This window comes from Zea mays, chromosome 10 (assembly GCF_902167145.1).
Source record: "Zea mays cultivar B73 chromosome 10, Zm-B73-REFERENCE-NAM-5.0, whole genome shotgun sequence".
Lineage (NCBI taxonomy): Eukaryota > Viridiplantae > Streptophyta > Magnoliopsida > Poales > Poaceae > Zea > Zea mays.
This window is the reverse complement of record NC_050105.1, coordinates 123,957,147-123,969,628: the sequence shown is the minus strand read 5'-3', so window position 1 is coordinate 123,969,628 and position 12,482 is coordinate 123,957,147. Positions and strand designations below refer to the sequence as shown.

The 12,482-nt window shown below is 49.8% G+C and overlaps 1 protein-coding gene across 1 annotated transcript; it reads left to right on the top strand.

Moving 5' to 3' along the window:
• The first annotated feature begins 11,212 nt into the window (after positions 1–11,212).
• Positions 11,213–12,195, top strand: LOC100283222 (chemocyanin). The gene is given in 2 exon segments (NM_001156124.1): positions 11,213–11,530; positions 11,835–12,195. Coding segments are annotated over 2 exon segments (390 nt in total). The 5' UTR covers positions 11,213–11,340; the 3' UTR covers positions 12,035–12,195.
• The last annotated feature ends 287 nt before the right edge of the window (positions 12,196–12,482 follow it).

Below are 12,482 nucleotides of genomic sequence, written 5' to 3'. Positions count from 1 at the left end.
TGCTGCCGTCGTCACCTGCTTGCTCTTTGCTGAGTTGCAGGCTTGACTTCACCGGCGTGGCGCTGCTCTCCTGCCAGGAGACGGCACCACAAAACCCTACTGCCTCATGCTGCGACGCCCTTTTCTATTCCATCGACATCTGGCCAATTCATGAACTGGAAAACAATATTTGCTGCCTATGTGTGTACATGGTTTCAAGGAACACTACCTTTGACCTGCCTACTTCTTACGTCTCAAGCGGGGGTAAAGACTCAAGTAATGTGCTGCAGTAGAATGCCATCATCCCTCACCCTACAGACTGCAATGGTAAGTCTCGGACATTCCTTAACTAATCACTACATAGTCCATTCCATCGTATTATTATTATTATTATTATTATTATTATTATTATTATTATTATTATTATTATTATTATTATTATTATTATACTACGTGCATATTCCTACAAATCTATGCTCTCCGCAGCTGGAGAAGAAAGGTGCGTCCCCACCGCCACCGCCATCTCCCGGCGGACTCGGATCAGGTGTCATAGCCGCCATCACAGTCATAGCATCTGTGGCCATTGCAGGCTTCCTCGGATGGTGTGTCTACTACTCCTAGTTTTGTAGTCCAGCGGTCAAAGCACGAGGTAGCATCCAACAGGTCCACCCCTCAATTTCGGAATTACTTAATTATTATTACAACTGCGCGCATACTAATTAAATCAGAACAGATGAAATGGAGATGGTGTGTATCCTCTTTTCTCGGCGCTCCACCTCAGCTCTCATGTGATGTGATTCCACCTCCCTACAGCTACAACTTGCTCAAGCCTGCGGGAATGCAGCAGCAGCGTAACTGGCAGGCAGTGCTGCTGCTGGGCTGGAAGTGGTACGATAATGATGAGAGTCTGCTGTTGGGCTGGTTGTACGATAGTACTACTAGTAATGAGAGTGACGCTAGCTAGCTGCTCTGCTCTGCGTCTCCGATCAAACGAGAGAGGGATGACCCACGCAGACGCAGCAGCGCCCGACTGTTTGCATGGGCTATAAAATGGACCACCACCTCAATCGATAGGGATGACCGGGTCACAATCACAACTACCCTACCCACTAGTACATACTAGAGCAGCCGATGGACTCCTCCGTTTCGCTGCTCGTCACCATCATGTTGTTGTTGCTGCTGCCGCTGTCACTTGCTTGCTCCTCGTTGAGTTGCGGGCTTGACTTCACCGGCGTGGCGCTGCTCTCCTACCAGGAGATGGCACCACAAAACCCTATTGCCTCATGTTGCGAGGCCCTTCTCTATTCCATTGACATCTGGCCAATTCATGAACTGAGAAAATGTCTTTGCTGCCTATGTGTGTACATGGTTTCAAGGAACACTACCTTTGACTTGCCTACGTCTTAGGTCTCATGCGAGGGTAAAGACTCAAGTAATGTGCTGCAGTGGAATCCATCATCCCTCGCCCTACAGACTGCAATGGCAAGTCTCGGACATTCCTTAATTAATCACTACGTACTCCATTCAATCATATTACTATTATTATTATTATTATTATTTATACGTGCATATTCCTACAAATCCATGCTCTCGGTATCTAGAGTAGAAGGGTGCGTCCCCACCGCCACTGCCAGCTTTCGACGGACTCGGATCTAGTGTCATAGCAGCCATCGCAGTCGTAGCATGTGTGGCCATTGCAGGCTTCCTCGGATGGTGTGTCTACTACTCCTGGTTTTGTAGTCCAGCGCCCAAAGCGCGAGGTACGTCCAGCAGGTCCACCCCTGAATTTCTGAATTAATTAATCATTATTACAACCGCGCGCATACTAATTAAATCAGCACAGGTGAAATGGAGATGTCGCGTATCCTCTCGTCTCGGCGCTCCACGTCAGCTCTCTTGTGATGTGATTCCCCCTCCCTACAGCTACAACTTGCTCAAGCATGCGGCAATACAGCACCAGCGTAGCCAGCAGGCAGTGCTGCTCTTGGGCTGGTAGTGGTACGATAATGATGAGAGTCTGCTGCTGCTGGGCTGGTTGTACAATAGTACTACTAGTGATGAGAGTGACGCTAGCTAGCTGCTCTCCTCTGCATTGCTCTACTCTGCTCTGCGTTCCTCTGCACTGCTCTACTCTGTGTCCCCGATCAAACGAGAGAGGGATGGCCCACGCAGACGCAACAACGCCCGGATGTTTGCATGGGCTATAAAATGGACCACCACCTCAATCGATAGGGACGGCTGGGTCACAATCGCCACTACCCTACCCATTAGTATATACTAGAGTAGCCGATGGCCTCCTCCTCCGTTTCGCTGCTCGTCACCATCATGCTGCTTCTGTTGCTGCCGCCGTCACCTGCTTGTTCCTCGCTAAGTTGCAGGCTTGACTTCACCAGTCTGGCGCTGCTCTCCTACCAGGAGACGGTACCACAAAACCCTACTACCTCATGCTGCGACACCCTCCTCTGTTCCATCGACATCTGGCCAATTCATGAACTGGAAAAAGGTTTTTGCTGCCTATGTGTGTACATGGTTTGAAGGAACACTACCTTTGGTCTGCCTACGACTTACGTCTCATGCGGGGGTAAAGACTTAAGTAATGTGCTGCAGTGGAATGCCATCATCCCTCGCACTACAGACTGCAATGGTAAGTCTCGGACATTCCTTAATTAATCACTACGTACTCCATTCCATCGTATTATTATTATTATTATTATTATTATTATTATTATTATTATTATTATTATTATTATTATTATACTACGTATGTACTCCTACATATCCATGCTCCCAGCAGCCGGAGAAGAAGGGTGCGTCCCCACCGCCACCGCCAGCTCCCGGCGGGCTCGGATCTGGTGTCATAGCCGCCATCGCAGTCATAGTATGTGTGGCCATTGCAGGCTTCCTCAGATGATGTGTCTACTACTCCTGGTTTTGCAGTTCAGCGGCCAAACCACGAGTTAGCATCCTGCAGGTCCACCCCTCAATTTCTGAATTAATTATTTATTATTACAACAGCATGGATACTAATTAAATCAGCACTGGTGAAATGGAGATGACGTGTATCCACTCGTCTCGGCGCTCCACCTCAGCTCTCCTGTGATGTTATTCCCCCTCCCTACAGCTACAACTTGATCAAGCATGCGGGAATGCAGTAGTAGCGTAGCCGGCGGGCAGTGCTGCTGCTAGGCTGGTAGTGGTACGATAATGATGAGAGTCTGCTGTTGCTGGGCTGGTTGTACGATAGTACTACTAGTGATGAGAGTGGCGCTAGCTAGCTACTCTGCGTTGCTCTGCTCTGCTCTGCGTCCCCGATCAAACGAGAGAGGGATGGCCTACATAGACGTAGCAGCGCCCGACTATTTGCATGGGCTATAAAATGGACCACTACCTCAATCGATAGGAACGGTCGCGTCACAATCGCCACTACCCTACCCACTAGTACATACTAGAGTTATCGATGGCCTCACCCTCCGTTTCGCTGCTCGTCACCATCATGTTGCTGCTGCTGTTGCCTCCGTCACCTGCTTGCTCCTCGTTGAGTTGCGGGCTTGACTTCACCAGCGTGGCGCTGCTCTCCTGCCATGAGACGGCACCACAAAACCCTACTGCCTCATGCTGCGACGCCCTTTTCTATTCCATCGACATCTGTCCAATTCATGAACTGGAAAACGGTCTTTGCTGCCTATGTGTGTACATGGTTTCAAGGAACACTACCTTTGACCTGCCTACTTCTTACGTCTCATGCGGGGGTAAAGACTTAAGTAATGTGCTACAGTGGAATGCCATCATCCCTCGCCCTACAGACTGCAATGGTAAGTCTCGGACATTCCTTAATTAATCACTACGTACTCCATTCCATCATATTATTATTATTATTATTATTATTATTATTATTATTATTATTATTATTATTATTATTATTATTATTATTATTATTATTATTATACTCCATTCATACACCTACAGATCCATGCTCTCGGCAGCTGGAGAAGAAGGGTGCGTCCCCACTGCCATCGCCAGCTCCCTGCGGGCTCGGCTCAGGTGTCATATCCGCCATCGCAGTCGTAGCATGTGTGGCTATTGCAGGCTTAATCGGATGGTGTGTCTACTACTGCTGATTTTGCAGTCCAGCGGCCAAAGCGTGAGGTAGCACCCAGTATGTCCACCCCTCAATTTCTGGATTAATTAATTATTATTACAAACGCACGCATACTGATTGAATCAGAACTTGTGAAATGGAGATGTCGCGTATCCTCTCCTCTCGGCGCTCCACCTCAGCTCTCTTGTGATGTGATTCCCCCTCCCTACATCTACAACTTGTTCAAGCATATGTGAATGCAGCAGCAGGGTAGCCGACAGGCAGTGCTTCTGCTAGGCTGGTAGTGGTATGATAATGATGAGAGTCTGCTGCTGCTGGGCTGGTTATAGGATAGTACTACTAGTGATGAGAGTGACGCTAGCTAGCTGCTCTGCTCCGTGTTGCTCTGCTCTGCTTTGTGTCCCCGATCAAACGAGAGAGGGATGGCCCACACAGATGCAGCAGCGCCCGGTTGTTTGCATGGGCTATAAAATGGACTAGCACCTCAATCGATAGGGACGGCCGGGTCACAATCGCCACTATCCTACCCACTAGTACATACTAGAGCAGCCGATGGCCTCCTCCTCCGTTTCACTGCTCGTCACCATCATGCTGCTGCTGCAGTCGTCATCACCTGCTTGCTCCTCGCTGAGTTGCGGCCTTGACTTTACTAGCGTGGCGCTGCACTCCTGCCAGGAGACGGCACCACAAAATGCTACTGCCTCATGCTGCAACGCCCTCCTCTATTCCATCGACATCTGGCCAATTCATGAATTAGAAAAAGGTCTTTGATGCCTATATGTGTACATGGTTTCAAGGAACACTACCTTTGATCTGCCTACGTCTTACGTCTCATGCGGTGGTAAAGACTCAAGTAATGTGCTGCAGTGGAATGTCATCATCCCTCGCCCTACAGACTGCAATGGTAAGTCTCGAACATTCCTTAATTAATCACTATGTACTCCATTCCATCATATTATTATTATACTACATGCATACTCCTACAGATCCATGCTCCAGGCAGCTGGGGAAGAACGGTGTGTCCCCACCGCCACCGCTAGCTCCCAGCGGGCTCGGATCAGGTGCCATAGCAGCCATTGCAGTCGTAGCATGTGTGGACATTGTAGGCTTCCTCGGATGGTGTGACTACTACTCCTGGTTTTGCAGTCCAGCGGCCAAAGTGCAAGTTAGCATCCAGCAGGTCCACACCTCAATTTCTGAATTGATTAATTATTATTACAACTGTATGCATACTAATTAAATCAACACATGTGAAATGGAGATGTCGCGTATCTTCTCATCTCGGCGCTCCACCTCAGCTCTCTTGTGATGTGATTCCGCCTCCCTACAGCTTTCTCAAGCATGCGGGAATGCAGCAGCAACGTAGCTAGCACGCAATGCTGCTACTGGGCTCGTAGTGGTACGATAATGATGAGAGTCTGCTGCTACTGGGCTGGTTGTACGATAGTACTACTAGTGATGGACGATAGCTAGCTTCTCTGCTCTGGTCTTCTCTATTCTACGTCCCCGATCAAACGAGAGAGGGATGGCCCACGCAGACGCAGCTGCGTCCTACTGTTTGCATGGGCTATAAAATGGACCACCACCTCAATCGATATGGACGGTCGGGTCACAATCGCCACTACCATACCCGCTAGTACATACTAGAGCAGCTGATGGCCTCCTCCTCCGTTTCGCTGCTCGTCACCATCATGTTGTTGCTGCTTCTGCCGACGTCACTTGTTTGCTCCTCGTTGAGTTGCAGGCTTGACTTCACCAGCGTGGCGCTACTCTCCTGCGAGGAGACGGCACCACAAAACCCTACTGCCTCATGCTGCGACGCCCTCCTCTATTCCATCGACATATGGCCAATTCATGAAATGGAAAAAGGTCTTTGCTGCCTATGTGTGTACATGGTTTAAACATTACCTTTGACCTGCCTACGCCTTACGTCTCATGCGGGGGTATAGGTGTACATTCGGGCCACTCGACCCGACCCGGCCCAAGCCCAAGCCCAAAAAGGCCCGTATTGTTTGAATTTCGGGCCGGCCCGGCCCGTTTGAATTTCGGGTCGTGTCAGACCAGCCCACAGGCCTAGCCCTCGGCCCATGGCCCGACCCAAAATTGCTTAAACGTGTCGGGCTCATTTCGGGCGGCCCGAAAGTATAAAAGCCCGAAATTCACATTAGGGCCCGAAATTCAATTTTTGGCCCGAAATTCACATCATGGCCTGAAATTCAAAACAAATTTAATAAAACAAATAAAAGATAAGATAAATAAATTTGACCAAAAGCAAACTTAATATTTGTATTAAATTACTAGAGCTATGCAATGACTACCTCATTCTTTACAAATCATTTTGTTAGAAAGAAAAGGACTATAATCAGCTCTATATAAAGTTCGTAAGTTCAGTTCATTATCTAATGTTCATAGCAAAAATAAAATTACATCACATACTCTAATTCAAAGCTACAAAAAACATCTAACTAACATTATCTCTAGCTTTGTGTTCTTTATCAAGTACATGAAAGTGTGGAATGAAGTGTGATTTTAATAAATATATGGGCCTTTTCGTGTCTCTATATGAGCTATTTCGTGTCTGCCTTAAATGGGCCGTGCTCGTGACCGCCCATGGGCCGTGACCTCGGCCCAAACCCGGCCCGATATATCGGGCCGTGCCGGCCCGGTACTAAAATATTTTGGGTCGTGTCGTGACGTGCCTGGGCCGTGCTTTTTTTCGTGCTTCGGGCTGGCCCATCAGACCCGACCCAAATGTACACCTATATGTGGGGGTAATTAAAGACTCTATTAATGTGCTGCAGTGGAATGCCATCATCCCTCGCCCTACAGACTGCAATGTTAAGTCACGAATATTCCTTAATTAATCACTACGTACTCCATTCCATCGTATTATTATTGTTATTATTATTATTATTATTATTATATGTGCATGCTTCTAGAGATCCATGCTCCGGACAGCTCGAGAAGAAGGGTGCGTCCCCACCGCCACCGCCAGCTCCCAGGGGGCTCGAATCAGGTGCCATAGCTGCCATCGCAGTCGTAGCATGTGTGGCCATTGCAGGCTTCCTCGGATGGTGTGTCTACTACTCCTGGTTTTGCAGTCCAGCGGCCAAAGCGTGAGGTAGCATCCAGTTCGTCCACCCCTCAATTTCTGAATTAATTAATTATTATTACAACCGCGCGCATACTAATTAAATTAGAACAGGTGAGATGGACATGTCGTGTATCCTCTCGTCTCGGCGCTCCACCTCAGCTCTCTTTTGATGCGATTCCCCCTCCCTACATCTACAAATTGCTCAAGCATGTGGGAATGCAGCAGCGGCGTAGCCGGCAGGCAGTGTTGCTGCTGGGCTGGTAGTGGTATTATAATGATGAGAGTCTGCTACTGCTAGGCTGGTTGTACGATAGTACTACTAGTGATGAGAGGGACGCTAGCTAGCTGCTCTGCTCTGCTCTGTGTTGCTCTACTCTGCTCTGTGTCCCCGATCAAACGAGAGAGGGTTGACCCATGCCTACGCTGCAGCGCCCGGCTGTTTGCATGGGCTATAAAATGCACCACCATCTCAATCGATAGGGACGGTCGGGTCACAATCGCCACTACTCTACCCACTAGTACAGACTAGAGCAGTCGATGGCCTCCTCCTCCGTTTCACTCCTCGTCACCATCATGTTGTTGTTGCTGCTGCCGTCTTCACCTGCTTGCTCCTCGCTGAGTTGCAGGCTTGACTTCACCAGTGTGGCGCTGCACTCCTGCCAGGAGACGACACCACAAAACCCTACTTCCACATGCTGCGACGCCCTCCTCTACTCCATCGACATCGGGCCAATTCATGAACTAGAAAAAGGTCTTTGCTGCCTATGTGTATACATGGTTTCAAGGAACACTACTTTTGATCTGCCTACGTCTTACGTCTCATGCTGGAGGTAAAGACTAAAGTAATGTGCTGCAGTGGAATGCCATCATCTCTCGCCGTATAGACTGCAATGGTAAGTCATGGACATTCCTTAATTAATCATGTGGGGGTAAAGACTCAAGCATGCGGGAATGCAGCAGCAGCGTAGCCGGCAGGGAATGCTGCTGCTGGGCTGGTAGTGGTACGATAATGATGAGAGTCTGCTGCTGCTGGGCTGGTTGCTAGTGATGAGAGGGACGCTAGCTAGCTGCTCTGCTCTGCTCTGCGTTGCTCTTCTCTGTTCTGTGTCCCCGATCAAACGAGAGAGGGATGGCCCACGCAGACGCAGTTGCGTCCTACTGTTTGCATGGGCTATAAAATGGACCACCACCTCAATCGATATGGACGACCGGGTCACAATCGCCACTACTCTACCCACTAGTACATACTAGAGCAGCTGATGGCCTCCTCCTCCGTTTCGCTGCTCGTCACCATCATGTTGTTGCTGCTTCTGCCGACGTCACTTGCTTGCTCCTCGCTGAGTTGCAGGCTTGACTTCACCAGCGTGGCGCTGCTCTCCTGCGAGGAGATGGCACCACAAAAACCCTACTGCCTCATGTTGCGATGCCCTCCTCTATTCCATCGACATATGGTCAATTCATGAAAAGGGAAAAAGGTTTTTGCTGCCTATGTTGTTACATGGTTTAAAGGAACATTACCTTTGACCTGCATACGCCTTACGTCTCATGCGGGGGTAAAGACTCAATTAATGTGCTGCAGTGGAATGTCATCATCCCTCGCCCTATAGACTGCAATGGTAAGTCACAGACATTCCTTAATTAATCACTACATACTCCATTCCATCGTATTATTATTATTATTATTATTATTATTATTATTATTATTATACTACGTGCATACTTCTAGAGATCCATGCTCCCGAGAGCTCGAGAAGAAGGGTGTGTCCCCACCGCCACCGCCACTGCTAGCTCCCGGGGGGCTCGGATCAGGTGCCATAGCTGTCATCGCAGTCGTAGCATGTGTGGCCATTGCAGGCTTCCTCGGATGGTGTGTCTACTACTCCTGGTTTTGCAGTCCAGCGGCCAAAGCGTGAGGTAGCATCCAGTTCGTCCACCCCTCAATTTCTGAATTAATTAATTATTATTACAACCGCGCGCATACTAATTAAATCAGAACAGGTGAAATGGAAATGTCGCGTATCCTCTCGTCTCGGCACTCCACCTCAGCTCTCTTTTGATGTGATTCCCCCTCCCTACAACTACAACTTGCTCAAGCATGTGGGAATGCAGCAGCAGCGTAGCCGGCATGATGCTGGGCTGGTAGTGGTATGATAATGATGAGAGTCTGTTGCTGCTAGGCTGGTTGTACGATAGTACTACTAGTGATGAGAGGGACGCTAGCTAGCTGCTCTGCTCTGCGTTGTGTCCTCGATCAAACGAGAGGGATGGCCATGCAGACGCGGCAGCGCCCGACTGTTTGCATGGGCTATAAAATGGACCGCCACCTCAATCGATAGTCCTCCTAGTACACACTAGAGCAGTCGATGGCCTCCTCCATTTCACTGCTCGTCACCATCATGTTGTTGCTGCTGCTGCCGTCGTCACCTGCTTGCTCCTCGTTGAGTTGCAGGCTTGACTTCACCAGTGTGGCGCTGCACTCCTGCCAGGAGACGGCACCACAAAACCCTACTGCCACATGATGCGACGCCCTCCTCTACTCCATCGACATCTGGCCAATTCATGAACTAGAAAAAGGTCTTTGCTGCCTATGTGTGTACATGGTTTCAAGGAACACTACCTTTGACCTGCCTACGTCTCATGCGGGGGTAAAGACTCAAGTAATGTGCTGCAGTGGAATGCCATCATCCCTCGCCCTATAGACTGCAACGGTAAGTCACGGACTTTCCTTAATTAATCATGTGGGGGTAAAGACTCAAGCATGCGGGAATGCAGCAGCAGCGTAGCCGGCAAGCAATGCTGCTGTTGGGCTGGTAGTGGTACGATAATGATGAGAGACTGCTGCTGCTGGGCTGGTTGTACGATAATACTATTAGTGATGAGAGTGACGCTAGCTAGCTGCTCTGCTCTGCGTTGCTCTGCTATGTGTCCCCGATCAAACGAGAGAGGGATGGCCCATGCAGACGCAGCAGCGCCCGGCTGTTTGCATGTGCTATAAAATGGACCAACACCTCAATCGAGAGGGACGGCCGGGTCACAATCGCCACTAACCTACCCACTATACGTACATACTATAGCAGCCGATGGCCTCCTCCTCCGTTTCGCTGCTCGTCACCACATCATGTTGCCGCCGTCACCTACTTGCTCCTCGTTTAGTTGTAGGCTTGATTTCACCAGCGTGACACTCAGTAAAGATTACTCTTCGGTTGTGTTGGTAATGGTTGGCGAGTGCTGACTCTTGTTGTTGGGAAGCAGCGACCTAGCAGCAACAAAAGTCGCTGTATAAAGGAGCACGCATACGATATGATGTGCGGAAATGCCGTTCCAGTCATGAGTGTTCCAGTCGACATCGACATGACAATTGAATGTTTTCTCGATATCGATCGTCTTCGGTCGTGGACCACATGCACTCCCAACCGCTCAGCTTGCTAGCTTTGACGTCAAGGCGACGTACGGGTATATATACACTGCTTGTAGGTCGATGTGAACATAGCAACGTCAGCGTATGTGTGAGCTTTTCATGGTCTTTCGTAATCGAACGATAGTGTACAATAGCAATCAAGCTACTAGGAACAGTACTGTAACCAAGAAGCTAGCTTTTGTACGTAGCTTCTCCCCCACACACACCTAAACACACTTAATAAGTAGGTGTAAAAAGGAATGCACGCGCGTGTATACATTGGTGCACGTAACATCTATATATATTATCTAGCTGCGTGGTGCTGCTAGCTTTACGTTTTTCTACACTTGCACTTGCTTGACGACGCCTTGGGAGAGGCCTCCAAAACATCCATCTTGTCGATCAGCTCGTCGTCACCCATCCCAGCTATCATCTTCTCCGTCCAGAGGCGTCCATCGCCGGCGTACGTCCTCGGTCCAAATAAAAAGTAATGGGGCGCCTCCGTTGTGGGTCGTTGGCCGAACCCTCCTCGCTCCATTTCCACCCGCCTTTTGCATCTCGACGGGGCCTACTTGCCTTCACGCCTCCACTCCACTTCAATGGATGGAGCCTATAAAACGGGAGCACCCCCGGCGGCCATTGCCAACCACCAGTCCACTCATCATCGCCATCTCTTCTCTTGTTTTGCTCGCTCTATACATACCAGAGAGGTAGGTAGCTAGCTAGCTAGTGGTGAACGTACAATAATACAATCAGCACAGCAAGACAGTAATGGCGCAGCGGCAGGGAAGAGGCAGTGGTGCTGTGGCCCTTGCGGCGGCGGCGGCGGTGCTCCTCTGCGTGCTCCTTCATGCCCACGTCGCGGAGTCGGCCGTGTTCACCGTCGGCGACCGTGGCGGCTGGAGCTTCAGCACCGGTACCTGGACTAACGGCAAGCGCTTCAAAGCTGGGGACGTCCTAGGTACTGTACCAGTGACCTTCCTTCCTGTCGCATCGATCGATATATATCCAAGGCAGGGCGATATGTCTTATGCTTATGCAGCAGAGAATCTTGGCCGACCGATCGAATTGAACACACGACACGTACCAGTAGTGGCCTTTTAAATGCTCATAAACATAAGCAGGCGTGTTAAGGCGTACGATTAACTATATAGATTCGTAGCTCTGTATACTACATAGACTACAGCTGCATGGGTTGAGATTTTAGATCGAATTATCTGAACTTTTGGTGGTGGTGGTGGTCGGCGCCGCCGGCCGCGGTGCAGTGTTCAAGTACGACTCGACGGCGCACAACGTGGTGGTGGTGAACGCGGCCGGCTACAAAGGCTGCTCGGCGCCGCGGGGCGCCAAGGTGTACACGTCCGGCAACGACCGCGTCACGCTGGCCCGCGGCACCAACTACTTCATCTGCAGCATCCCCGGCCACTGCCAGTCCGGCATGAAGATCGCCGTCACCGCCGCCTGAGTCCTGACCGATCGCGGCCGCCGCCGGCACGCCTGCTGCCGCGGGCTACATACATCTACCTATCGACTGCCTGATTGTCAGTTCGACTGGCTTGTATCGACTCCCTGATTGTTATATATATATGAATAAAACACACCATCATGATTCGATGTGTAAAGTAACAATGTGGTGTGTGCACTGCTGAGTACTATCTATATGCAACACCTAAATTTTGGGAGATTAATGGGTGTTTGGTTTGATGAATCACTCCAACCAAAATGAAGTGATGTGTCATGGGTGCTGTCCGATGACCGATTATATGTTTTCACCTTATTAAAAAAAACAAAGGGTCAGCCAGGCTGGGCCGCTACAAGGCCTAAGGCCGAGCAGCCCACCCAGCTAGCTGGTAGAGAGGACGCATGTTCCTAGGGCAAGAGAGAGAGACCGCAGAAGGAAGCAAGCGAGCGGA